Raw genomic sequence first — 27,757 nt, 5'->3', positions numbered from 1 at the left:
CAGTAATAAAGAAAGTTGTGAGCTGCGCACAATTTGTGTTGCAAAGAATGATCACCTGATCAATGTTCCTTGAGTGCAAAACATTTATTTCTATGCCTTACAAATACTTGCATTCAACATTGAGAAAATACATACCACAATCTTCCTGCGTGCGTGTCAACATGATGTACACATTATAATAACATTGCCACTCCTGGCCCCTTATCTATGGCTTTGATACTTTACATGAATATTAAGAGGTGCAATCTGAATAATATCACATTATTTACATTAATGTAGTGTTCCCATGAATCAAGTGCACATGGTAAATCACAACAAACAGAAATAGATGGTTTAATGTAAACACAGTGACCTAAACACCTCAAGTATGCAGTGGAATATGGAGGTGATATGTAAAACATGATCATGTTACAGCGATGATGTGTTGAAATTCCCTTGACTCACAGCAGACATTAAGTTACATTCAGCTCTTTCACTAAATATTTTCTTTTCAGTGCATGACAATGTAAACATAATAATGATTGAAATGATGAATACAAGTCAACCACAACACGTTTCAGAAATATAACTATGGTATATAAAATTTGGAAAAATATGCATTTACATTCGTAGCAAACATTACACTGTCTTCAATATGAAAGAGCTCAGCTCTATGCAAAATACAGCATATTATCAGAGACTACAATTCAAGCTGTTCAAACAAGAAAAGCCCTTGTAACCAAAATTTTGAAACCATTGCACACATATATCTGAAACAAATTACATTACTGCGGTACGCCACTACTTGTTGCCTCCTTCTTCTTTTCAGCCAAAGATGTTTGAACTCAACGTGCTGTATGTCTTAAAACATGAGGCACCAAAGAAAAGATTAACAGCAACATCAAGTAAAGTAAGAGCATTGAAAACAAATACATTTCAACATCAAAAACTCCACTAGTAACGGCTATGGATGTATTCAATGACTAAAATGTATGTTAAACTTCACTATGGATTACTTACTGTATGCTGAAAGCTGTGCGGTGGTATAGTAGATGCTTATTTTTAGCCTATTTCAGCGTCAGTAGCACACTGAGAGATGACAGTGCAGTGCAACAGAGTTCAAGTCACATGAAAGCTACGTTTTTAGACTCCTAGTGGTGTTTGAGGGTCACGATGAGCCTTCTGTCAAAACACCTTCCAACATAATGACTGTATACTTAATGTACATTTTGAATGAAATACTATATGTATATAGAACTGTTCTATTTAGATGTGATATTATGCTTTGCAGTCATAGCTGTCTATCTCTACTCTAGCTGCTCGACTTGTTAGTTTTGACCTTTTGAAGGCTGTACACCACTGACTAATTTAGACTGCCGTACAACAGTTACAACATGTTAGTATTACACAGATTACACAGAAAGCAGGCATAGATTCAAGCTCCTGTACCATATAACCTCTATGTAAAGCACTATACTGTGGGTCTATGGGGGTTACTTTGCAACAAAGTGCACATTTTTTGTTTTGCCATTCTGCTTACTATTAAGTGGTGCTTTGGAGAGAGGCTGCGGCTCTTTAGCAGCTCTTTTCATGGCAGTCTTAGAGGCCTGACCTCCTGCCTCTGTCCTCTGCCAATCCCTGTCTACTCTCTTGGAGGTGATGATTTCTCTCTTACTTGCAGCAAACACGCGTTTTTCTGCACCAGCTGCTTTACTGCCACTAGGCTCCTTTTTAACATCTGTCTCAGAGTTAGCTCTGACGCGGCTCTTCCTCACCTGACCTCTACCGTTAAGGTTGCTTCCAGATTCTTGGGGTTGCTTACGGGCATTACCTGTGGCCTGCATGTGCCTCAGATGGCCTTTTCCAGCTGAGGGGCTAACTGGAGTCTGGGCTCCTCCTCCTCCTCCTCCTCCTCCTCCTCCTCCACCACTTCCGCCTTGTACTCCTGGGCTCCTACCTTCCGTGGAGGTCGCTCGGGTCTCACTGCTACTCCTCTTCACCGGTGCCCCTGGTCTGGTTCGGCGCTCAAGCAGCGGGCTGAGTCGTGAGTGGCGCTGGTAGGCATACGCAGAGCAGCTGCCATTGCACAGCGGGAAGCGGATGTGGCAGTGAGGGCAAACTGGAAAGCGGGAGTGCTGGTGCTGGGCCGAGGCAGGTGATGGGAGGTTGTTGACAGGTGCGAATGGGAAGGCTCGCTGGCTCTGTCGCAGCCCTTTGGGAGAGTTTAGTCGGGATGGTGGAGCTGTGTGAGGCCGCGGTGGGTGAGCTGTGGTGGCAGAGGGGAAACCCTGTGGCCTTAGACGGCTCCCGGGCGGACGGCTGCTCTCTGCTTGCACTGTTTGGATCTGGAGCCACTCCAGCTGCAGCAGCCTCTCCAGGTACTTCTCCAAGTGCCCTACGGGCTTGGGCCGGGGGGCTCCACGGCCCTCTGTATGAAGAAACACTGCCAGCTGTCTCAGGCTCCAGCTGTTGAAGGGAGGAGGCAGAAAGTCTGGGTAACTATAGCTGGGTTTGTCACTCTCATCTTCATCACCCACAGTCCCACTGGGTCCTGGGAAGTCCGGGGGGAAGTCATTAGTGTTGATGACCTCGGCCCGGAGGTTGAGGTGAGGGGGGGTGCAGGGGGTACAGGGAGAAGGCAGCACAGGCAGCCTCTCAGAGTCTGACAGATCACTGGCACTGTCAGTGTCAACATCCTTCTGGTCGTACTGATGCTGTATTGCCTCTGGGGTGGGGGCTGGGGAGTGTGTTAGGGGGTGCGCTGGCATGTGTCGTAGCCCTGATATTGGGGAGAGAGGCAGGGAGAGGGCCCGCCGATTCTTCCCCATCCCCCCACGAGTCGGATGTAGCTCATTGCTGCATTGTGACGTCCGCTGGTTTTCACGTTTCTCCTCTTTCCTGTGCACAGAAGACTGTTTGCGGAGATGAGGTCTCAGATCTCCTTCTCCTTCGGGGCTGTAGAGAGACAGAGGAGTGTGAGGAAGAGCTGTTGGGGATTTAGGGATTTACTGTACCTGAGGCATTCAGTGAGACTGCAAACACTTTCATACAAATACCTGGAGAGTTTGCTTGTATTCCGCGCGGTGCCAGATTTGACCCTGCCACCTTTGGACTGTGCACCCTGGAAAACAATCATTATGGAAATTGAGTACATAGCTCTCAGCACTGTCCTGCTCCTCTTAAATCTTTCCCATCAGAGGACAATGATGGTGAACCATTATCTCTCTCTGATTTCTCTGGATGTCATTCACTCACCTTCTGCACTGCTGTCAGTGTGTCCTTATCCTGACCTGGTCCTGGGAGGCCATTCGTCATTTGGCCCACTGCTTTCTTCATCTTGTTTCCCTTTTTTGAGCTGTGGGGACATGACAGACGTTTGTCAGGCTCGTCTCAAATCTATGTCTGCAGCAAAACATGACGAAGTTAATTTTTTTTTCTTAGACATGCCACTGTAAAATGATTCCCACCTGGTTACCGGTCCGCTATTTTCTGTATTTTTTACCCGAATCTTCTCTTTGGAGACGACGCGTTTCAGTGCCGTGGATGCTGTGCGTTCCTGCATGATGGGCCCCATGCTGCAGGTCGCCAGAGGGGATGTTGTTTTAAGTCCAGCGCAATCAAATGATACGGTAGCTAAAGAACCCAACCGACATCTCGGATCAGATACTCTATTCTGAGAATGAGGCTAAAAACACCCATTTTCTCAAAAGTGCTGCAATGCATCATGCGCAGATGTCGACAGTCGTTTCTCCGCTGCAGGTTAAACTCGTCCCTCTGTTTATCGCCCACTCGCCTCTCTGACGACGAACAATTCAGCGATTGTTTTAATGGATTAGTGACAACAGACGCATCTTTTAATCGACACTCATCTTCCTCGCCATTAAAAACGCAACACGTCCATGCAGCGCATACGCTTTGTTTGGCTCGCCGTCCCAGCCAGATAGGTTTGTTTACCTGCTGCTGACTGGCTCACCGCTTGTAGAAGTGAGCGTCACAGGTGCATCATGGGACTTGCAGTACAGGCACGCAGGTCGCTCTTTCAAACGAAACAAGCAAACGCTCTCCGGCGAGTGTACTAGCTATTGATAAACACTGAGAATACAAGTGTGGAAACGGCCAATGTTGCGTTTATGGAAAGAAGTTGAAAAATAACGCGAGCAAATGCAGCTGTTCATCTGAAGTTACTCAATCTCCCATGCAGCGTCAGTGACACTCAACTCCCGTGTGGAGCTTCCTGTTAACTGCGCGCATGTTAGCTGATCTCCACATAAAGCAAGCCACGGACATGTCTGTGTGTTTGGGGGGTGTGATCACGGCGGCCTCCACTTACAAATCAGCTCGTGTGGCCGTGGGGCCAGCAGTGGAGACTCCATGACGCACGGAAACGCGCAGCTGTGATGAACACTACTTTAAATGGAGGATCAAGCCTAGGCTACATCCTGCAGCTTAGATGTAACTAACGCTTCATATCTGTATATGGTGAGGTGATGTCAGCGTCTAACTCTATTGAACCATATTAAAGGCATTTTCAGTAATGCAGCAACTGATCAGAGAGTGTTGTAGACTGTTTGCATTCAGGCACGTAGTCCCAGAGCACACGCCCACTCTTTTCCTGTCTTGTCACAACATTGTTGTTCTTATTAGATTTGCAGCACATAATGCATTTTGTGTGTAAAACGAGTACACTAATGTCATTATGCTTTTGATTAGAGTACATTTTGGGGGATCTATGTGACAATACTAATGCATTATGCTTCACAAACTTTCCTTACAGGTGAGCAGGACTGCAGTTCTCACAGATCATGGATAGAGGGTGGTTTATTGGACATGAGAGGATTCCCCAAACACACTCTGAGGACCAAATGTCCAGCTCAAGGCCCGGCATGACTATCAACCTGACTGAAATGCTTCGAGCTGACAAACCGAATGCACTAAAGAAGCCAATTCCAATCCGCCCCCCGAGCCCCAGAGTCTCTCAGCCAAGGGAACAAGAGTTTCACCGCAGTCTCTCCTGCGAACCTGCGCCTAAACCCATCATCCGAGAAAGGTCACACTCTCTGCCCTCCGCCGCAGAGAAGAAGAAGCCATGCAGAAATGTTGGCGTGCGGTTTGTTGACTCCTTGGGGCTCGACCTGGAGGATGTCAGGCTTTTCAAATCTGGAGAGGACCCATTTGTACCACATCATGTCACCTTTAGATTGTTGATGGCTGCGGAGCTGGCAGGTGGAAAACACCTGGAGATATCCTTGCCATACATGAAGCCGGTTTTTGCCCAACAACCTGGAGACCAGCCTGGATTCCTGCAGCGTCTCAGTACTCAGAAAGTGTGTCTAGAGAGAGTGTTGTGTTTTGAACTGGGTGTCATTGGAATCACCCAGGTCCTCAATTTAGACTTTGAGAAAGATGTCACAGCTCGCTATTCGTTTACAGAGTGGAAAAGCTGCACAGAAACAAAGGCTTCTTGGGTGTCCACCGTCACCAAGACCTGGGAAGGAGGAGGGGGACAACTCAGTTGTGATACGTTTCGTTTCCACCTGCCTGTTCCTCCGTTCCTGCAACCGGGAGCAGTGTTACAGTTTGCCATCCAGTACAAAGTCTGTGGGGCTGAATACTGGGACAACAATAATGGAGAGAATTATAAGTTAGTGTGCCATAACTACAAGCTCACTGTGCCCAAAGAATGCGAGGATAGCATGGTGCACTTCATTTAGGATGCTGACAGAAAGAAGAGGAATCCATTTGTAGCACTTTATGACTGCTGTCAGCAAGATCTTTTAAAATGTATAATTGTTTGGTAACACAATATCTTCATTTTGTTAGACTACTGCAAATAGATGCTTTCTTTGTGTCAAGTTAGGCTCATGATGAACTGTTAACTCTGGACAGGCTTAACCAGAGTGAAATTAACAAGCACTAGTGCACTTATACCTGACACCAGCTTTAGTGCCACTTTACTTTTGTGTTTTCTTTTTAAAAATTGCACTATAACGTTTGATTTTCCGGGCTATTTCAAAATAATTTCACTTTAATGTGGGAAGCGACACCCACCAAGCCTATAGAGCGTATAGAATACTCAGTGAAACTGAAATTAATGCACTTAAGTCTACTGTTTTCTTCCAGCTGGGTATTTGACATAGAAAATAGTTTTTTACAATGCAGGAATTTGATCTGCAAAATCTGTATTCAGAGTTTATTTTTTAGTCAAATGTTGTCAAACCAAATGTCCAAACCATGCAACAGATACAATTTGAAAATCTTTTAATGAATCACAAATGAATACTTATTTTGTTAATAACAATAAAGCACAATTACACATAATGTTCAGCTTGTATTATTATCATCATATTATTATTATCATTATTATTTATATTCTCATTGAAAGCTGAGGTCCTTCTTCATCTCCTAACTATAATCTACTAGCTTAGTCTCTTTTTTTTTATAATCCTAGTGAATGAATCATTTGAGGAGCCTCAATGAGTTTTATTAAGACTGAAGTGGAACAGCGTTTGTTTGTGCGCATGCGCGATGAACTGAGAGACTTCGCGCGTTTTGCACAGGACCATTTTAAAACCTGTCAAAACTATCGAGTAATAGGCGTCACGTCATGTTTTGATGTTCGACATCACGGTAAGTAACGCAACTTAAACAATAAAATACTATATTGTGTCATACACGATTTAATTTAGTGACTAAGTGCGTGTTAAAAATTAACCTAAGAAATTAGCGTCAGTTAGGAGAGGAAACGTTAGCTAGCATTAGCAGCAGGTGTCGTTAAGCTAACAAAGTACAAAGTGGTGCGGCCACCATTAGGGCTAACGATGGTGTTGAGTAAGCTAATAATAGTGAAGTTCATGTGAAACGTTATGTACAACGGTCTATACTCTAAGTACCTAAAGTAGGTTTACGTTAATTGTGTTGACAAAGGTGCTAGCTAGTAGTGATGTACATTAACCGAGCATACAAAATTTCACCATCATTTCGAAATGTTAACTTCAATAGCTACCTAGCTAGCTATGTTAACGAATAAGGTGATGTTGACCTTGACCTAATCATTACTAGAGTTAAGATTGGCAGGCTGATGTTTCCAGTTACCTTTACAGTCATTTTGAAAACAGCAGAGGCCAAGTGGCAGTAAAGCTGTTCCCCTTAAGGAAGAATGGCATCAGGTCAGGACTCACAGGTGGGAGTGTAAACTTTTAATAGCTTAGTTTATCGACACTCATGTCTTTTAAATTAACATTATTTAAATCTTTATTGTGGAAGTAATGGTGAAAGTAAATTGTGATTTAATCCTTTCATGTGCAGTTGGGGAAAGCCCTTGATGAGGTGTTAAAGACTGGGGATGTCCAAGCTCTGGATGTATTCTTGCAAAGGGACATATACGAAGGGACCCCCATAAAATGTTCCCAGCAGTTTCTCACCAAATTGGATAAACTTGTTAGCAGAGTAAGATGAAGCTCAGCACACTCACCGATGTGCCATTCTCTGTTGTTCGTATGTATAACTACACCATATCTGCATTGTTTATCTAGAGTTTGGATCAACAAGATTCCAAATCAGCCAGTCTGGGTCTCGCTGTCCTCTACAAATGTGGGAAAAATCTGAAACTACCTGGTGGCTGTCAAGGGCTGTCAGGAATAATAGCTCAGGGCCTGCTCAAAAAGATAAGTATACATCTAATACACACAGGCAAACACAAGTGCTGTAAGTAAATGTACTTAGTTGTTAATTGAAGTTGGTTTTGTGCACATGGTGCAGTGGTTTGAGAAATGCAGGCAACTGTGGACCCGGTGTGGACTGCAGTGGGATGAAACCTTGTTCAATCTCTCAGAGGACTTCTTTGATGCCTTAATGGTGAGCTGAAGTCAAGCAGTTAAACACACTGTACATTAACACACCCTGTATTACTCATGTTAATGTCTATGATTTAAAACTGTCTCTGTTACAGGTTGTTCACGAAGCATGCAACGAGGGTACGCTTATACATTTGTTTTCTTTGTTTGTATTGCACATTGTCAGTGTGTGTGTTTAATCTTCACTTAGTCCTTTTTAGGACCCAAGAGGAAACTAAAACTAACATACTTATATTCTACCTTCAATCGGTACATAAAATTCATCATTAGTCAAAAAAGTGTAATTTTAAAGTCACAGTAATACTTGAATCTTTTTCTTTGTTACACAGATGGGAATGTGTTAAATTCTCCTCATAGTAGTGTCAAAATTTGAAATTTCTATTCCACTTGTTTGAGGGCACTGTCTAATCAGGTGCTCTTAACATTGATTTGAGATTATTCTGTACCTTTATAGGGTGAATGCTTATAGAAACAGATTCAGGTCGAAGATAATGAACATTTATCAAGTCAAAGTGTAAAGTTCAACACTTTGATGCATCTAAATCTATACGAAAAAGCTTTGTCTCAACTCACAGTATTGGCACAACATGTTTTTTACAGGAGCATACAAAACTACAGAGGCCTTCCTGTATCCTGTTGGTCAACTGGCAGTAGACCCCAGAATCTACATCCTGATCCGAAAAGAGGTTTAAAAGTATTAATATCTATTTTTTTTAAGTGGCATTAAAATCTAGGTATTTGCTCATTAATTGACTTGCTAAGTATTTTTTAACAGGCAATTCGGAAGTTTAACTTAATTCTGGACAAAATCCCAGTGGAGCTTAAGAAAAAGAGGAAGATCCTAACATCACAGGAGGCCTCAGATATCATGTATGTCATTGCAGATTCATCATTGTAAGGATATTATTACTGATTTTTTTACAGAATCCACATGCTCTTAAACTTTTGCTCCTTCATCATATTTCTACAGGATCAAACTGGCTGGTCAGATAACGGAGGGTGGTGGTAAGTTTTTTTTTTTTTTTTTTTTTTTTTTTTTAAATTTCATTTATTTATTTATTTTTTTACTGAACTGCAACATCTCCCATCACATAGATACACATTTAGACAAAAAAATGTACAACATGGTCCGTTTGTGTAGATTATGACTTGCAGACAGCCCTGATGGAGGCATTGTGCAGAATGGCCACTCCTGACCAGAGGAAGGAGCTGGCAGATCGATGGTTCAGCATGGAGCATGTGGCCAATGCCTTTGTCAAGATCCACGATTCTGAGTTTGAGACGGTAAAAATGTGCATCATATTTTCCTGTTGTTTGTATTTACATTTTGTCGCACTACAGTGGTAATTTTACTGTAATGATATTGCAACAAGAGCTCAGCTACATCGTGTTTAATATAAATGTGTGTGATTTCAGGATTGTCGCAAGTTTCTGAACTTGGTGAATGGGATGCAGGGAGACAGGAGAAGGTACACAAATACCATAACTCATGACGTGGTTTGGGGAACATGAGAGGTCATTAAGGTTGCCACTCAAAAGAGGAATATTTCAATTTAACTGTCACAGCACACCTTCGACTCCTTGACAGGATAAAAGTAGGGTACATATGCAGTGCTGACGACAGTTACACATAACTGAATAACATGTCCTCTCTGTACTGTAGAGTGTATTCCTACCCTTGTTTGGAAGTTTATCTGGACAAGTATGAGGTCAGTATCAACAGGATATCTATGGTTCACAAATGGATTTAAAAAAAAAAAAGGTAAAAGTAACAAGTAGCCAAGAAGCTTTTGCCTTCTACTAATAATTGTAAGATTGTTTGCATGTCAAGTGAAATGTCTCAATTCATAATACACTCTCAAGTGTGTTATTAGGTGTGTTGAAAGAAATATGGTTATGTTGTCAGCTGCTAATGCCCGCTGATGAGAAGTTGGAAGAATTCTGGATCGACTTCAACCTTGGCAGCCACAGCATCTCCTTTTACTTTTCTTTGGCTGACGAAGAAGTGCAGGTATCTTACTCTTACTGAAAGTGAAAATCGGAAAGTCTAACATCCATATAATCAACAGTAGGTATATATCTGTTAAAGCCTAACGTAGAGTGGTTTCTCTTCATACAGGAGAGCCAATGGGAAACAATATGCATTAATGAGAATGAAGTCCAAAGCTACACTGTTACAGGTAATCAGTACACAAAGGTCACTGCATTTGTGTCTACTCGCACAGCGAACTTGCTGCAAATTTCAGTCAAAAAGTCAATGTAATTCTCCATTAAACTACAAGCATTTTAATACATGAAGGAACTTGATAGATTTATGGGACTTTATGGGCCTTGTTTCCTTAGAAATGAAATAAGCAAAACAGATTATACAAGTGTGCCAAACTTCAGTGGGTGTGTGTGTGTGTGTGTGTGTGTGTAACTATAATACAGAATGTTTGTATCTCCAGAGGAGGGAAAGAGGCAAGTGTTGCAGTTAAAGCTGTCAGAGGTGGTGGTTGTGGGTGCAGTGGAAGGATCAAGTCTTACCATCCACTTCAGCTCCTCCCTGGACATCCTGCAGGTTGCTCGTAGTGTCTATGGACACAGCAAAAACAAAGTAGGCCATGGCTCATTCACTCAATCCTTATTGGTCACAATATTAATAAGATTTATTCTGTTTTCTTCTGAAACTAAAATACATGAATATTAAATAATGTATGTAATGTAGGAATTGGGCATCCTGTGAAAATGTATATTTTGAAACCACAGTGCCCTTGCATTGGGTCTAAGCAGAGTCCAAAGTGTCTCCATGATAAATGTGGCAATTAGCATTAACAAGAGTCTCTTCCTGTCAGGGCTTTGTGGGAAAGACGGGCACATCTGTAGTGAAGACCACAGTTAAAATTATAATGGAAGAGAGCAGCTCCCAGGTAAACAATGGTCTATTAACACAGTGCTCTCAATATATAGCAATGATGGGATCAGTTTGATCATCAAATACCAAAATGTATTAAGGTATAGATAGTTCGGGCAGATGCTGATTAATGGATGGGACTGGCTCCTTCTTGGAAATTGACTTGATATAAGGGAGATGTAACAAGATGTAAGTTACGGAAGGGCTACAGACATAAAAAAACAAAAAACAAAACCTATATGGCTGGTGTTTACATTAGTTATTGTTTCAGAAGTGCTTTGGACATTTCGAAAAAGCTTTGAAAAAGTGCACACCAGCATTAGAACTGTGAGGTGTTTTTGTTTTTATATGCTATGCAGGTTGTTCCAGAGAGTCAACTGTCCCTTGGTGAAAGTGAGAAAAATACTGCCCCCTACCTTTTACCTGCCCCATCTGCACCTGTACAGGTGAAAGAGTTTTGCACTGTTTATTAAATCATATATGTGTATCTCTTTTGACACCCTGAGTGAGCTCACAAACACACATAACGAGGCTGCAGTAGTAATTACAGTGTTTCCCTCACATATATTTTGCTTAGGCGGGCCATGCAGGTTTAATAACAGTCATCAGTATATAGTAGTATAGTATATAAGTATATCTGAGTAACCACTAGAATAAGGTGGAGAATTCAGTAGAATTAAAATGGTGAAGGAATAAATAACCCACTAGCAATATAGATATGATTTCTGTGATATGCCACCCCCACATTCTGTGGGTAACAGTGAGTAATTAATGGAAATTCAGTCAAAAGATCATTTTTTTTCTCATTACTCCAATTACCTTAAATGATCTTTTAGACAGAACAGTGGTTTTGTCCAGTTATGAGAGTGTTTTGTATTAAATGATTTCATGTAACAATACAGGGATTAACACCACTATGTTTGATGCCTACTGTTTACAGTTCTGCTGTGAAAATATACACCTGACACTTGGAAGAACTGAAATGCTTTACAAGCTGGCAGTCAAAGCCAGTAGGTGGCATCTAGAGCAAGGGAACCAACCATATCATATTTTCACTTTTATATTTACTTCTTTTTATCATATTATGCCTTGTGGTGTTTGATGCTGTTAGCCAGCTATGGTTTGGACACTGTTATTAATTGTTGTGTATGTCGTTCTAGCATATTTCTTGTATTCGTATTTTTGGATTGTATGTTGTGTGTGTAAATGACTTGATTACGTGTACTTATGCTTGCACGCCTGCTGCCTCAAATTACGCATTGAAGGACAAATGGAGTATTTTGAACTTGAACATGATATCATGTTCAAGCCTTTTGCTGACCAGTATTTGCCCTACCAAGGAACTACTGATACTGAAAACATTGAGTCCTTATCAACTGCAGAATGTCCATTTCGTAGGCGCTATTAACCTGCACTATTTACTTCATGTGGAAGGGATCACATAGAAAAAGAAAATATGGTATGCTTTTCCATCCAGATGGTGACCCCAGCCAAGAGGAGGATTTCAGAGTCTACCCTCCTCATCAACAGCAGTGCAGGAAGTGTGCATGGTGCCAGTTCCCTCTCTGTTGTTGTGCCATCAAGTAAGTGACACAAGGAATTGTCAGGAACTGCTGTTCCTGACAATTCCTGTGTTATTGTACTATCTTGAATGAACACCAGGTTAGTAGTACTGTAGGCAGAAATTTATTTATTTTTTTCTCTTTTAGACACTCCAGTCAAGGGTAGAGGGAAGCCATCTCTAGAGATGGTTCCTTCATGTGATAGACAAGGGGTTTTTTACTTGGGAGAGCAAAGGACGTCTGCTAATATCAGCAGTCATGGAACAACGCCTAACAGCTTAATAGCAGGTGGCATGATAGAGCAGGTATGACACATACTGCACATACTTAATTTAACATACTACACAGGCAGTGTTCAGAATTCTGTTTTGAGCTCTGAAGTGTCACTCAACACCAAGTCCAAAATGTGACATCATAGTGTGGAAAATGTGTTATTGTTTTTGGTTGCTTTAATTTCATGGTGTCTGTCTCAGAGTGATTCATGTCCACAGAGCACAGCTTCCAAGCAGGCCTGTAAGAATAAGGTTGACAGACACACAAAGGTATAATCACCAGATTATTATCTACCTGAGCTGTTCTTAGTACGAGTGTGTGATACAGTTGAACTATTTTTTTCAGCAAAAGTAAAGTTGTAAAGTCTGTAAATTCTGTTGCATATGCTGTCTCTGTTTGTCCTACAGAATATATCACTGGCAAAAACAGTTGATTTGGTCCTAGCTGGAAAGGCAGGAGAACAATCTCTGGGTATTGTATTGCTTTAATGACTCTGACTTAGGCTCAGCCCAGAAATATATCTACATGGTTAGACTCTTTAGCCCACCGCTGATATTTTTACTTGCAGAGCAAAACTTTGTGCCCGACACCCAACCGAGAACTGAGAAAAACACGTAAGCACAGTGGCAAAACCTCCAGTTTGCTGAATCAACTGCCATCAGAGTAGTCAATGCTCTGATTGGTAATGTGTATATTTGTTTTTAATACAGACTGAGTATATAGAGTGTATATCTAAACATGTTTATTTGTTCAAGTTTCAGATCTTCTCACTGGAACAAACTGTCAGTTTCCGAAATGCTAATGATGCCCACACAGAAAATCAATTATCTGCCAAGACCTGGTATGCAAAAAGCAATGATGTAGACAAAGTACAGACGTTTGATGACTGCTTAAGTTGCATGTTAAAAGTAATAAAATTATGGCAACAAACTGTTTTCATCAGGATCATGTTCAAGTTTGGCACAACAGGAACGCCTGTCTGTAACACAGAGATGGTCAGTTCCAGTTCTCGGCCCAATCAGCCAAAAGCAACAGCATATGGAACTGACCCAGCGTCTGCAGCAGGTCCTCAGTGAGAGGAACCAAGACCCTCCACCTCAGGAGCCGGCTGCACCACAGAGAAAAATGTCTAATGTCAGAGAGGACCCTAAAGGGAGAAGCTCTGCAGACCGATGTGCCTCCACACTTGGTACTCCCAAAGAGAAGCAGCCCCAGAGAAATGGCCAGGCCAGAGGGAGAAGCAAAGGCCAGATGTCACTGAAGGCAGATGCTGCTCTAATTAAAGCTTCAGCCAAGGCCTCCACAAGCAAAGCTCTGCTGGAGCGTATAACACCCAACTTTAAGGTTGAAACTAACATGGCCCTTTCAAGCAAACAAAAGGTATAAATTTGTTGAACTTAAATCTCCATGTTAAGGTTATTAATGATGTATATTATTATTCTCACACCTTCTGTGGTCTCTACTCAGAGAGAAGCAGCGGTTGCAGGCAGCATGGTGAAGCTCATATCTAGCCGTTATGAGATTAAAACCCAATCCTCAGCCAAAGATAATGAAGAAAATATTCCTCCGAGCAGGATTCCTTTTGTCAACAAGTATATACATTAATGATTGTAGGGCTACATTTTGTCGTATAGTAGTAAATGTAATTACTGGCATAACTGTACCACTCGTTGACTATGTTTTTGTCATAGGCCGATCTTCAATATGAGCTGGTTATCATCTGCTAAAGTAAGTGATCATTACTTTATTGGTTTATGTGGAGGAATAACGTCAAATTACTTTTCTCCTGCTTAATTTACTAAAGTTGACCTTTGTCTGCTTTAGAGTGACGTATCTGGAGCTCAAAGCCAAAAGAAGCCCCACAGCAAAATTGAAACTGCAGAAAGCTCTACGAGGAAGGGGTAATATCATTGAGTTCAAATGTTTGAGGTGTATATTTGAGTATTTCAGTGGCTTTCAGTGGATTTTAGGATGTTTTTAATGCTTTCCTTCTGTTGTACAGAACAGATATTTTTGCATTCAACATTGGTGCACCATTGAGTATTGGGGTAAATATTACTAATGTTAGTTAAATCAGAACTTTGGATTTGTTATACCTGAGTACTTGGTATAGTGTTAAAAGTCTGTTTTATTGCTCTTTAGGGAATGGACAAAACCTTCGCTAATACTTCTGCCAAATCGAGCAGGTAGGTCTGACAGCTGAAAATTGGATGTGGGCTTACCTTGAAAACATTGACATTTTCTTAAGATTTTGAATGAATAAGGGTCTAACTTCATATATGCCATATTGTTTGACAGTGACATCCATGAATCCTCAGTACTCCTCAGCTCAACCAAGAAAGGACGACCTGTGGCAAAAGTAAACTTCCACTATTCTGTAGTGTTTTATTATAGGTGTTAAACGCTGAAGATGGTAGAGACTGTGTGTGTTCTTGACTCTTTATATAAATGCATGTGTGTATGTTTGCTGCAAGTATGCACATGCAGTTCTGCTCTTGTCTGGAAGAATGGAGGAAAATCTTATTATGGCTTACATTTATTATTAGGACAGCAATTATGCACCAATCACAAGTGCACCATGTTCTAGTCACAACAAAAGCATCCCACACGGTCTGTTTCTTTCTCTCTTTCCTTCTGTCGCTTCCTGTCTGCTGTTACTTTGAGTGTTGCAGGAGAAGCGCTATGTGAAGAAGCATCTGTTCAGTGACACAGATACAGACTATGCCATGACAGAGGTCAGCTGGCTGAGGGAGTCGAACAGGAAACCCAAACCCAAAGTTACCAAATACTCCAGGCAGGCACCAAACAAGCCTCGAGATGTGTCACATCATACTTCATGTAGGTCATCAAAATGCTGCTCACAGTTTGAAAATCCTCACATTAAGACTGGACACACTAAGATCATTATTACCCCTGTAAACACAATGGGCGTTTTGTCTTTGCAGATGAATCCTCAGACTTATCCCCATCCTCTCGAAAACCTGTAAAGGGCAATGCTAAACACAGTAAGGTATGAAAGGATTGTTTTTTGTAAGATGAAGTGCTTCGAGCCTCTGATGCACTATCCCCGTCAGCCACAGTGTGTCATTGTTGTTTAATCAGAAGAAGCCTGACGTGAAGGAGAGAGTGGAGCAGCCAAAGAAGACAGTGAAGCCAGCAGCACCCAACAGACCACAAATAGCAGGCAGGAGGCCCCAGAGAGCTGCAGCCAGCTCTACCAAGAGCTACAAGGAGCCAGACACTGAGGACAGTCAGTCGGAATCAGAGATGGCTCCTGTTTCTAAGGCAAAAGATTTCTTATAGCTTGTTTAACTGCATTTTAGAAGTGGATAAGCAAGTAACATGGTTATTGTTTTCATTGTGCAGTCACTTGTCTATGAAACAATCTCAGTCTAGAGTACAAAGTATTGTGGATCTGCCCATACTGATTACCATTTTGGTATTTCTTAATTAAAGCGCTGCTACAGAAGTCAGCGTTACAAAGGTGTTACATACTTTGTTATGCAGTTGGAGTTGAAAATGTTTTGTGTCAGTTCAGTTATTTAATCAAGTATGATACTTCAAAATGTTGGTTGGGCAGATTCCACATCCATGTTACATGAGCAAAAACAGTGATGGGACTCGCACTGTGCCATTGAAAGCACAAATAGTAGACTACTAGTGCAAAATTTGATTGACAATTGATTATAATACTGTAGCAAATGGACTGAGGTCATACTCTCTTTCTTATATAATAATAGTACTCCTCCACTAATCATTTGGAGAATGCAAAGGGAGTTTGTGAAGCTGAAGTGATGAAGAAAAAGAATACCAGCAAACAATCAACCAAAAGCTATGTGAAGCTTGAGAGCATCCATCATGGCAACAAGTCGGTGTCAGAGCAGCCATCAGCTTCCAAGGTAGAGGTCATTGAGTTAATATTTTATGTTGTCATGAGTAAGTTACTATCTGTTCTGCTGTATGTCTGAATCTATCGGAAAACATATCTATATCACCACATGTTCATACTGCATGTGTGCTGTAATGCTGCACATGTACAATGTACCAAACAGGCCCACAAAGTTGTATGTGGCTTTGGTTTTGACATTCTTAATGTTGTTGTTAAAACGTTATTTTAGTGAGCTAACAAATCTTCAAAGAGAGCATGTTTAAGGCAGAATCCATCAGAAAATTCATAAAACATGAACACAGCTACATCAGAGCTCAAAGTGAACTTCACATATGCATACAGTTGTTCTCCAAGCACCATGTAGTGTTTTTACAGCTAATGTTTGTGAACCAAAGTCACACTGCCAGAAAAACAACAAGGGGTGGAAATCAGTTGTCAATCAAAAAAGGTTCAGCCATGGGCAACTTTTCTCAGCTGCAAAGGTTGCTGACAGCCCACACGTCATCTCAGTCTATCCTACTGAGCTCTGTAGGATATAAAAACCTTCTGGTTAGTTGCTGATTATGTTGTTTTCAGTGTGAATGATAATATCATTTTCAATGTGGTCACTGACTGGAAATGGTTTTGGAATCACCGTTGTGATGATGGTAGGCCGTTGCAGCAATATTCCATTTCTTTTTTGTTCGTCTGCCAACAGAAATATTTGGTAGGCCAGCAGGGGAAAAGTGAGAAGACCCGTTCAGAGGTTCCAGAAGTAAAGAAGCAAAAAAAAATCCCCCCTGAGCAATCCTCCGATACCTACAAGAGACTGGGCAGCAACAACCAGTCAGATCTGAAAAAGCCATCTGGTCTCAAGGTGGGAACCCAAACCTCTGTTAAGATCCCTCCGACTTATTTTTTGAAAAGTATTAGGTTGACTGTTACTATTCTCTTGTGGAAAAGTCTGGATAACGTCTTCCAAGAGAAATGTATAGAAAAGAATATACAGGTTCTCACCATGCTGGACAACTGATGTACTTGATACTGTTCTAATGGAGTGCGTGAAAAACAAATTGCACTGCCCAAATTGCATGGCATTAATGAAAATCTGGTTAGTGTTTCCAGCTAGAAACATCTGTAAAGCCATTTTAGCAAGAGAAAAAATGCAGATACAGCACATTGTATATCATTTAACATCAAAAAAAAAAAAAACTACCAATGTGTTACTTTTTAGCTGTATTAAGCTGAGAATGAGCCGTGGTCTTGAGCGTGAACAGTCGCATTGTGGTCAAGACTGGCTTCTGTGCTTACTGGGGGTCGTATATAACAGAGACACTGTTTTTCAGCAGCAGAGGCCTGAGAATATTCTTCCAGAAACTTCGAAATCAAACAAGAAAAATGTTGCCCCTGCCCAAGAGTGGATGAATACACTGAAGGATTCCTGGGCTGCCCACCACTCTTTTTGCCCGTCCCCTCCTTTCATCGAGGGGATGAGATGTAAGACTGGAAAGCCACTAGTAATGTATTTTACACGTTTCATGGTGGATGAAATAGTTTGTTGATTCCACCACATATAGTACTTAATAGCCTTCTGACTCCTAAACTTGTTTCCCATCATTGACAGTTGACTGCTTTTGATTGGATATTGCTTAATATCGTCGATTTGCAGATTATTCAGGCCGATGAAGGGCCTGACTTCATCACACTCAAGTCTTGGTGACCGATAAAGTGGAGAAATTTCGACACTCATTTAAAATGGCCAGAAAGAGAATCTCTCTGAATCTCAAAAAATATAAAAATAATCATGTTACTTGGCCTGCTCAGTTGCTCATGAGATATTTTGTATTAACTCCTGTAAAAGTGCAAAACATCATGAGTATTAATCCATGTTTGCATTAGATGCACCACTCTCACCACCTTTAGGCAGAAAGATTTATTAGTGTTACATAAATGACCCTATTGCTCTCCAACCCAACTGTAAATTGATATGTAGAAAAGCATGTATATATTGACCTTTTAGTCTCTGTCCAACTTTCTGGCCAGCTGTTTGAGCATCTGTGCTTATTTTGGACCCTCACAGCTGCTGAGAGGTCAGCCCCAACCTTGGGTTTGACCTGCTCCCCTCTTCTCTCCCCGCGGGGGTCCCCACTCCCTGCCTCCCCCGACCCTCCCTGTCAGAACACCCCCTCGCCAATCCTGCTGCTACCCAAGCCACAGTCTACAGTCAGCAGAAAAGGACTCTTCCAGCCTACCTCTTTCTACAGTGCAGAAAAGAAGCGCAGCTCATCCAAGACTCGATCCATCCAGTCTGTCCCCTCTCTCCATTCACTGACCCCCATAGGTCAAAACCCTGCACCCAGTGTTCCCACTGGACCAAAGGCAGCAGAGGTAACACAGCACCCCTCTGACACCCTATGTAGGTCTCACGGCCATGTATGGGTTCTGTGTTAAAGTTTAGAATCACATTCAGAGATTTTCAGTTTAGCATAATATTACATGCTCCCTTTCACCCTGATGATGGATGAATATGGAGAGTATGTTATGCTAGTCAGTCGCAACTGGGCTTACATTATCTTAAAGAACACCTCACGTTCAGCAGGAGGTCTCTGGTATTTAACATCTTTGAGTGATTCACACACCTTTACACTACATGGAAATTATTGACGTTACTCAGCAGTCATGTGAGAATCACTACAGTGACATGAATGGAGGTGTGAATTATTAGATGACTGAAGGGCTTTATAAACAGTTACTTGGAACTTCAGGAAGTAGGTCTGTGACTTAAGCATTACTGGTTGAAATTCCCAGACCACCTGAGAAAATGTGAGTAGTGAAAGTAAAGACACTTCTCACGTTCAGCAACCTTTTTTCCAGTTTGAGATTCTCTCTTTAAGCACTTTGGTTATATTGAATGTCAAAGCTTGAACTTAACACAGCTTAGGGGTCAAGGAGTGTAACTAAGTATGAAGTGGCCATTTGAGAAATTCAACTTTCCTTGATAAATATATGATGTAATTATGTAGAGAATGTTGGAATTGCTCATAATGATCTGAATGATTAAGTAGCATGATTGAAATGACCTATATAACTCCAGGCAGAGCAGATAATGGAGCTGCAACACTTCATCTGTGCCTCTTAATGCATTGTGGAAAATGTCTTTATCATTTTACTGTCACTAATCCATGACAGACATGGTGATTAGATAACCACTAAATGAGTTGCAATTTTTCCTTTTGTCCATCATTTTCTCATCACTTTCTGTCCCTCTCCATCCTCTTGTTTCCAGATAAGTCCAATTCAGGAGCACCTTCACTCACCACCTCGATCCCCTTTGTCTCTGTCTGCTCAGCCCCTGTTGACATCTACACTCCTCGAGCTGGACCAGCCGTCTGTGTCCTCTCATTCTCAGTCACCGTTCCCTGAAGACAGCCATGGCTGCCATTATGTTTTTAGTAAAGTGTCGTCAGTATCAATGAGTCAGTCATCTACTAAGTCATCAGTGCTCACCAGTAGAGTTAAGGATAGCTCCACTGCTGCATCTCATAAAACAGAGGTATGATTGCTTGATTATAAATGCATGGGAGCTCTGAAAGATCATTAATGAGTTACTAAGTTATTGTAATTTTAAATAGCTGTAGCCATCAAACCACTAAAGCATTATCATCCATCTTGACAGAAAACACCCCCTCCAGACCGGGAACTATCACCTGCACAGCTTCATATCTCAGGTAAAAGACCTTTTGTGTTCATCTGGTCATTGACAGGTGTACATTGGATTTCCCACTTGTTGCAGGTTAACCCCACAGCTGGTCATAGACTGGGTAATGTATTATAACTGTTGGTTCTTGGAACAGGACCCAGTCGCAAGCGCCACATCTCCTCATCCAGTAATTCAGAGGAAGATGAGAAGGAAGAGAGGAAGAAAAGGAAAATGAGAGGGCCACGTTCACCTCGGATGAAACCAAGAAAGTTGTTCAAGTCCTGTAAGACATGTTACTTATTCTAAGTAAATCTGGAATAACATCTATTGAATACAGAGGTCCTTAGATGTAAAATATATCCACTTATTGTATTACCTTAAAATTGGCAATAACTCATACGTAGGATGATATGCATATTTCCTCATTATTTCAGCAACTGGACCTCATGGTCAATCCCAAAGCAGGGGTGAGCAAAGTAGTTTAGAAGACGAGGAAAACAGGCCGAAGGATAGAACGCTTGACGTTAGCGAGGAAAGAACAATATCAGAGCATCAAGAATAAGACTGTAGGAGGCACAACTCATGGCACAGATACCCTTTTTTCCAGTTTTTGCAATCTCACATGCTTTCAGTGTCTGTCCGTCTGTTCATTATTCAAAATGCCAAAAGCACAAAGTTTAAGTTGTCTAAGATTCACGTAATATTTACATGCTAGATACATTTTATATGTATTAAGTTAGATACAATCAACTGCAAAATGTTTCTTGTAGCAAAGCCTAAACAAGTATAATTTAACAATAACCAAACAGGGAAGATGTGTATGTTTATAATACCTAATGTTTTTAGTCTTGAAAGAAAATATTAGTTACAACCTGACTGATCAGTGGATGTTATCCTCAGTCGCTGAAGTGTCTGTCGAGAGTGAGGTGAGCCGAGTGATGTCTTCTACCCACACGGTGAGCTCCAGTCACTGGGAGGCTGAAGGCGGGGATGGAGACGTGGACATGGACGAGGATTTGGAGTTGCCAAAAATTGCTGTAACCCCGGGTAACCTGTGCCAACAATTCAGCTGTGAGCTAAAGAAGAAGTTCCAGGTTGGACACGCACAACAACACGCTTAAATAGTCAGGGCCCAAACAAGGCAGCACTGCTGACACACTACATTATGTAGTTTGCTTTTGACTTAAGCAGGTTCAAAAGGCACTCAACACCACTGGAAATAATGTGCTTCGTTTTAGGTGGTCGTGTGTGTTTCACAAAGCAGTGATTCATTTTCTTTAGACTTGATATATTCTAACAACTTCTCTTGAGATATTCATATCTTTAGTCAGCTCTGTTGTCATAATCCAGAGCTACTCAGATGTTGTTGAATTATGTCCTTACTGAACCACTATCTATTAATGTGTTACTGTTCAGAACCGGTACAAGATGATGGAGGCTTACAACAAACAGTCTTTGAAGACCGTCCAGCAACATGTCTCCTCCCTTGATATTAAAATGACAAAATACAGGTCAGAAAGTATGTAGTTAGTGTTGTATACAAAAAAAACACTGATCATGGTTTTGAATCATTAAAATAAAGCTTCATTTGATGGCTGGTTGCCCACCACTATGACTCTTAGCAAAAAAACATTCCATAATCCAGTCAGCAGTCTGTTTATTTCCCAAAGCAGTTCTAAGTTTAGACTGTTTGTACATAAGTACTTTAGTGTTTGGGCTCCAATTCTACAGTGTTTTGTTGGTTATTTCTTCGTCCTCTGAACAGGACTCAGAGTCTTAAACAGGTTGAGGAGGTCCTCTTGGAAGAGATCCACAAACTGGAGCAGGATGACACTGTGCTAAAAAGCATGGAGAAAGACCTGACTGTATGTCTCTTTTTCTCTCTCATACACACATGGACATTTTGGGGAATCATTAAAAACAAAATACCCCACCATACAATATTCTGTAAAATGAGACTGTGACTAAATATGATGCTGATTTGACTGTCTGATCTGTGTTTGGTGTCTGTTTTCTTGCAGATGTACTGGAAAAAGCAGACCATGGCGTTCCGTTCTTACCAGGAACAGGAAACAAGGAGGTGAAATTTAGGCTTGTGTGGGTGTTTGTTTGTGTGAGCACTGAAAGAGCCATGTTGTTAGTTTGATGCTGTTTTCCTTCCACACTCTGATCAATGCTCTTCCCACAGGCGTAAACCCATATACGCTGTAAAAGGTTGAATAACACTCTTGTTTATTTGGTGGAGCGTGGATTAAAAAGCCTGACTGGAAAATTAGGTTTTCCTCAGGCTTATCATCATAAGCTAAATGCGCACCCTAAAGCACGAGCTATTTTTCCGATACATGTGGCCAGTGCTTCTTCATATGACTAAGCTGAGTTCACTGATGTTTACTCAGGAGGCTTTCTCCTGCCATTATCCAGCCAAACACTACTGCCCTGACTGAAAAGGGCCATCCTGTTATACCCAGGTTTCTCAGTTAATGGCGTAACAGAATTTAATATGGAACGGAATAAGGATCGCCTGAAAGAGAGTTGGCAACACGCACAATACTTGCTGTATCTCTTTTATAGTGCAGGGAATCAACTTCCCCCCAAAATTTAACAATTTAAAAGAAAAAAAAGAAGAATTTACTTTTTTCTTTGGAATGATTCTGAATCACTGATATCCAATGAAATGGGTGAGAAGTAGGCTTGTGAAGCAAATCTAAGTACAATCTAAGTCTAGAGCTTCAAATGGAGCCACATCTTTAAACCATTTTCGCATTTTTTAAGAAATTGTGCATTTAATGTTGATCAGTGTCCCTGTCTGTTCCCTTTTAACCTTACCAAGCAGTGTATTTACATTTTTCCTTTACCTTTTAGCTTGTCTTTTCTCCCATCCTCTTCTGCCCTTCCTCGTCTGCTTTTGTGACTGTCTGTGTCCTCCGCTCCAGGAATGAGACCCTGACGAACGCCCTCCAGAGTAACGTGCGTCACAGCTTGGAGTATGAGGAGAGAATATTCACATCCCAGGTCTGATCCTCTGACCTAAACTTCACAGCTGACCTCTAATTTGCGCTTCATATTGTTGGTCAAGTGTTAAACTTCTAATTAGCGGTGTAAATTCAGATAGCTTTGAATGAGGAGCATTCATTTACAGTCCATCTATGGTTTTTAATAGAACATGTCACTTCTGCTTGAGTCTGCCAGTCATTTATTTATTTTTTTTTGCTGAGTGGCCTTAACAACATTTTGCTTATGCCATTGTCTCATGTGTCAACTCATCCCCTGATTGTCCTGACTGTGTTATATTCTATGTTGCCACCCATAAAACCCTGCTGCTCTGCCTGCTGCTTTCAGATGTGCCTGATACGAAAAGACATGAAGTCAGTTCAGGACAGACTCCTCAGTCAGATGGTGAGTAGACACGACACAGGTGACCCTTCAGCGTGGATTAGACCAGTGCGATTCATTTTGTGTCTTTCTCTCTGTCAGCAGAACAATGCTCCTTTGAAAGCTTGTGCATAGCATACAGTCTTATGACTCAGATGATATTGTGGAAGGTTTTAAATGAGATGTCTTTCCTGAATGTTTCCTCGTGCTTGTGTACCTTTTGTAGCAAGAGGGAGAGGTCCAGAGTGTGAAGAGAGGTCTGCATGCTTTGTTTTTCCCTGATGGAGGTTTTCAGTAAAACAAAGTCCTGCCAAAGGTCTGAACACTATGAACAAGGTTGTGTATTTCACCACACAATGTACACTGTGCTGTGTAACTCAGCCGAACTGATTCCATTTCAAACTGTTTTCCTTAAGTGTTGATTTTTCCAGGTTCTGTTTTCATCGAATGTGGATGTTTGGTTTATTCTACTAGGATGTGTTGTCACCGTGCTTGTTTTTATTAGAAATGTTGTATTTCTGATACTTCTTTAATATTTAACATTTATATATTCAGTCATTTTAAGTGTTCTTTGAGAGTACGTATAAGTAATAAGCCTTTTCGATGTCTTTCATTTTCTTGGCTCTGTGATATTTTTAATACAAATTTCTGCTTAATTCATGTTGGTTAGTTAAGGCTGACTAGAAAATGGCTGACTAAATATTTAATATGTGAAATCTATCAATTGTTTTTAACGGCTCTTCAACCTGTTTCTTAATTGAAAATAAAACAGTTTGAAAAATGAGATAAGCCATTCTTAAAAAAGACCTTGTATTTTGAAGACAAGTAGTGCTTACAAAGGTATTTCTCTTTTCAGTGAAGACATTGACGGTCTCATTCAGATTGACATACTGTATGTACAGTTAATATCAAATTCATCCCCAATACCACCTCCCCCAGACTGCACAATCTTTACACAGTCCAAGTGACACATTATTCATCAGTTAAGAAAAGGTGAAGCTGGTCACATGCACAACTTCCTCCCACTACTCGGATTCACACCGCCTTGTCAAAGGAGTCCATGAAATAGTACAAAAAAAACAACACTGACTGAATGACAAGATTGTTTTTTTTTCCTCCGCTCTCATCCTGAGAGTCAGAGGCTCCACCAAAGTCCTCTTCCACCAGCCAGCTTCCATGTGGCGACGTTCAGTAGTCTCCAGGACACACTGCCGCAAACATTACCGTCATCTTCTCTCCCACACCCGTGCCCTCACACCGATGATATGACAGTCAAGGGTGCTGGAAGAATGTTAAAGACGCGCTGAAGACCGAAAGGCTCCAGGCTCTTTGAACTGTCACCGCTGAGCAGCTTCAAGCAGCTTCAGACAATTTCCAAGCTCAGCATTTCTTCACAGAAGAAACTCCCTGCTTTCATGGCCGGTGGAACCTGGAGAGACAAAACGGGAAGGAACTGTGTTAATGGGGAAAAGTACAAATCGTAAGAGCACAGGGTGCCTTTGTCACCGTACCCAGCTATGATCGCAGCCATTAATCAGTTCTGTGGGGCTATTTTTAGCACAGTTATTAAGAGTGCTGAGGACCTGGACACGTACTTGCATCCCATCCTCCCTCTGGGTCACTGTTACAACTCACAACAGAGGACCCCTGATTTCGAAACAAGCTTAGCCAAGGACACCGTGGCATTTTATCTTTTCTCCCTGCTTGGCAGCACGAGCTCCCCAGAGGACAAACTCCCCCGCCCCCCACCCATTTAGAAGCACTACCATCTATCTTTAGCTCCGCGGAGCTCTCTGGATGAGCAAGGAGAGCTAAATTTAGACTGCCGCTGCCCAGAATAGAGCAAACATGCATTCTCAAACACATACAACACACAGACAGACATATAGTCCAGAATACTGACCTCGTTAGGTGTTTGCTTGAGGCATGCACTTCCATCTCGGTGCTTTTAAACTCGTTCAGCTCTTTTCGGATTGCGGCCTGTGGGCAAGAGGAAAAACAGCATTAGTACATCCTGAGCCATTGGGGTGCTGCAACCTTTGGACAGCAAAGTGACAGCAGGAGGATGAGGAAATATAATCAGCCTTAAAAAAAAAACACTGAAGAGAACAGGGGATTTGGCGAGATAAGCTGATACAGCAACATGCAATGCAAATAGTGAGCAATAGGTCGTACAATTTGAGGAATTTCTGCTATCAGACTGACCTAAGTAGTGATCTTGTTTTGGTGATGAGTCCAAGTGATCAGTAACAGCTCTTAAAGGTCGACATGTATGGCTGTCATTTCAAAACAGTGTCTCCACTGTTGAGCATTAGTCTCTAAACAGGCTACACAAATACACACCTTGTCTGCTGCTGAGAGCCGAGTCCAGGGTTTGTCTGCTCTCCTGTCATAGTCCTGAGCTTTGGCCACCTCCACGTAGTCACTGAAGCGGATCAGAATCTTTCTGTCTCGTAGTTCGTCTACTGTGGGCCGCTGGTTGAGCTGGAACGCACAAGAAATTGGAAAATCATTTATAGCTGGCTGCTATTTGTCTCCTATGCGCTTCATGCATGCAGGGTTCATTTGGCTGACGCTGTTTGGTGTTGGTTGTAAGAAACAAATTCCTCTAAGTGAATGGAAAAGACTCAGTCACACAATGTCGTACCTTTCTGTTTAGCCTCTGTTTGATCTCCCTCCTCTCCTCTTGCTCTGTCTGGTCGTTTCTCTCTGGGGAAAAGAAAACAACCAGATTATAGATTTCAGTCTATATTAGCAAGTAAATATTCTAAAAAAAAAAAAAAATCTACCAATTTAAATGTTAGTAAGACACTAAAGGTTAATGTTTTTATTATATTGTTTAATTATTAAATTGATTTACAATATGCAGAAATAAAGACCCCTTGAGTCATAACAAGTTCATCATGCCTTGAATCTCTGTATAATTCAGCTGCTACCACCTTTAACAGGGTTTACAGTGCAGAGAAGGAGGAATATGCACTCATGCGTTACTATACTCCTGAATAATGAACTACACCAGGCAATCTGTACCATTATTAATGCATCATCTCTCCCTCTGTTAAGTGTTTCTGATCAGGGCTTTTACATATTTTTTTTTTTTTTATATTATTATTGTAAATGTTAGTATTTGGCTGAAAAAACAGACAGTTTGAAAACAGAAAATGTGGCTGTTTTGAACTCACGTTTCAGGATGTTTCGACTCTCCAGCTCCTCCACATTCGGTCTCTGGCTCAGCCTCCTACGGAGAAACACCAAAACCACGTTTTGAACCATTTTCACTTCAGCTGCCTATCCTCTTTAAACCGGCTGTAGTTTCTTCACTGTGCGCGTTCTCGAGAGGAATCCCCTATGTCTCCATCTCGCATCCAAACCGCGGCTGTGGTGCTTCGGTAGAGGCGCTCCCCACATCTGGAACAGTGATAGAAGCCCAATTCTCCGCTTTGAGGATTCTCCACCAAATTACTTTTCGATTGCAAGATGCTGCATCTTCTGGTGCAGCAGTCGTATCGCGTTTACTCAGCACCGCCGCACTCCGCTCTACTATCTCTACACCGACTACAGGCGCTTTTGAACTGGGTCGTGATCGGCTGCTGGGGCGCGGCTTCCCTAGTTTCCCTGGTTACTGCATGCATAATTTGTAGGAGGCGGAGCCTAGTGGGCTCCTACTCACGGCATCCCCAGCCTCCCGGTGATGCACACTAGGCTAGTGGAGCAGTCATTTTAGAGACATTGTAGCACCAGTTCATTTGGTTTTTATTCAGGTTTTTTTTTTTTTTTTAAGTAAACGAGATGAAATACTTTATAGATTCAAAATAATGGTTACCCATTTCAATCCAATCTTTTCTACGCTAGAATGACAAAGTTTAGACATTCAGATCAAACTTAGTACATTTATTTCAAGCTGTCCTGTTCCCTCACCATCAAAGCATCCAAAAGGTCTCCAAAATCCAATGTTGTCCCGGAGTCCCTTGTGCGTGTGAACTGTTCAGACTTTGTATAAATAATAAATGTGAGCTGCACAGCAGAGAAGGGCTCCAGACAGCATGTGGCACAGCCCACAGCAGAGCTCCAGAGGTGGAAAGGACAGAGAGGGCTGAATGCCGCCACGCAGCAGGACTCTCTTTATCCCCTCACCCAAGATAACACTGGGCACTTTCTAGTTCTGTCCTGTAAAAGATCAAAGTTAGGTCACACGTACGGAGACCAGGACATCTACAAAGCAGGTAGCCCAGTGTGTGTGTGTGTGTGTGTGTGCCA

The 27,757-nt window shown here is 41.7% G+C and overlaps 4 protein-coding genes across 5 annotated transcripts in view; 2 read left to right on the top strand and 2 right to left on the bottom strand.

Annotated features, from left to right (window-relative positions):
* Positions 1-69: 69 nt before the first annotated feature.
* fam217ba (family with sequence similarity 217 member Ba) lies at positions 70-3,900 on the bottom strand. The gene is made up of 4 exons (XM_070839584.1): positions 3,447-3,900; positions 3,235-3,334; positions 3,036-3,100; positions 70-2,934 (listed from the first exon to the last, which is right to left on the bottom strand). Exons 1-4 carry the CDS (start codon positions 3,551-3,553, stop codon positions 1,473-1,475), a joined length of 1,734 nt encoding a protein of 577 aa, XP_070695685.1. The 5' UTR covers positions 3,554-3,900; the 3' UTR covers positions 70-1,472.
* Positions 3,901-4,286: 386 nt separating this feature from the next.
* Positions 4,287-6,240, top strand: ppp1r3da (protein phosphatase 1, regulatory subunit 3Da). 2 transcript variants are annotated; one of them, XM_070840021.1, is made up of 2 exons: positions 4,287-4,431; positions 4,754-6,240. In XM_070840021.1, exon 2 carries the CDS (start codon positions 4,782-4,784, stop codon positions 5,688-5,690), a length of 909 nt encoding a protein of 302 aa, XP_070696122.1. In that variant the 5' UTR covers positions 4,287-4,431; positions 4,754-4,781; the 3' UTR covers positions 5,691-6,240. The 2 variants fall into 2 exon arrangements, with proteins under 2 accessions (XP_070696122.1, XP_070696121.1); XM_070840020.1 differs by having other exon boundaries at positions 4,287-4,463.
* An 895-nt stretch (positions 6,241-7,135) lies between these two features.
* sycp2 (synaptonemal complex protein 2) lies at positions 7,136-23,821 on the top strand. The gene is made up of 40 exons (XM_070838914.1): positions 7,136-7,159; positions 7,285-7,425; positions 7,512-7,643; positions 7,729-7,833; positions 7,928-7,952; positions 8,433-8,518; positions 8,608-8,702; positions 8,803-8,837; positions 8,974-9,116; positions 9,249-9,301; positions 9,496-9,541; positions 9,739-9,843; positions 9,952-10,012; positions 10,280-10,428; positions 10,667-10,741; positions 11,085-11,165; positions 12,203-12,308; positions 12,435-12,592; positions 12,968-13,031; positions 13,129-13,174; positions 13,322-13,401; positions 13,504-13,940; positions 14,028-14,152; positions 14,385-14,461; positions 15,225-15,398; positions 15,506-15,570; positions 15,663-15,845; positions 17,147-17,305; positions 17,775-17,925; positions 18,509-18,816; positions 19,715-19,981; positions 20,105-20,156; positions 20,283-20,411; positions 21,029-21,222; positions 21,545-21,639; positions 21,894-21,993; positions 22,150-22,208; positions 23,062-23,140; positions 23,468-23,524; positions 23,727-23,821. The coding sequence occupies exons 1-40, from the start codon at positions 7,136-7,138 to the stop codon at positions 23,796-23,798; spliced, it is 4,593 nt and encodes a 1,530-aa protein (XP_070695015.1). The 3' UTR covers positions 23,799-23,821.
* A 517-nt stretch (positions 23,822-24,338) lies between these two features.
* phactr3a (phosphatase and actin regulator 3a) overlaps positions 24,339-27,757 on the bottom strand; it is a 30,043-nt gene continuing 26,624 nt past the window's right edge. The window contains exons 8-12 of the mRNA XM_070840118.1: positions 26,683-26,738; positions 26,148-26,209; positions 25,844-25,984; positions 25,404-25,480; positions 24,339-24,929 (exon numbers count right to left, since the gene is read on the bottom strand). Of these exons, the coding sequence (XP_070696219.1) occupies positions 24,914-24,929; positions 25,404-25,480; positions 25,844-25,984; positions 26,148-26,209; positions 26,683-26,738 (352 nt within the window). The 3' untranslated portion in view covers positions 24,339-24,913. The remainder of the gene's footprint in view (positions 24,930-25,403; positions 25,481-25,843; positions 25,985-26,147; positions 26,210-26,682; positions 26,739-27,757) is intronic.

Source organism: Pempheris klunzingeri, chromosome 11 (assembly GCF_042242105.1).
Source record: "Pempheris klunzingeri isolate RE-2024b chromosome 11, fPemKlu1.hap1, whole genome shotgun sequence".
In the NCBI taxonomy this organism is placed as follows: domain Eukaryota; kingdom Metazoa; phylum Chordata; class Actinopteri; order Acropomatiformes; family Pempheridae; genus Pempheris; species Pempheris klunzingeri.
Note: the sequence above shows the minus strand (reverse complement) of the source record. Positions and strands in the feature narration are given on the sequence as shown.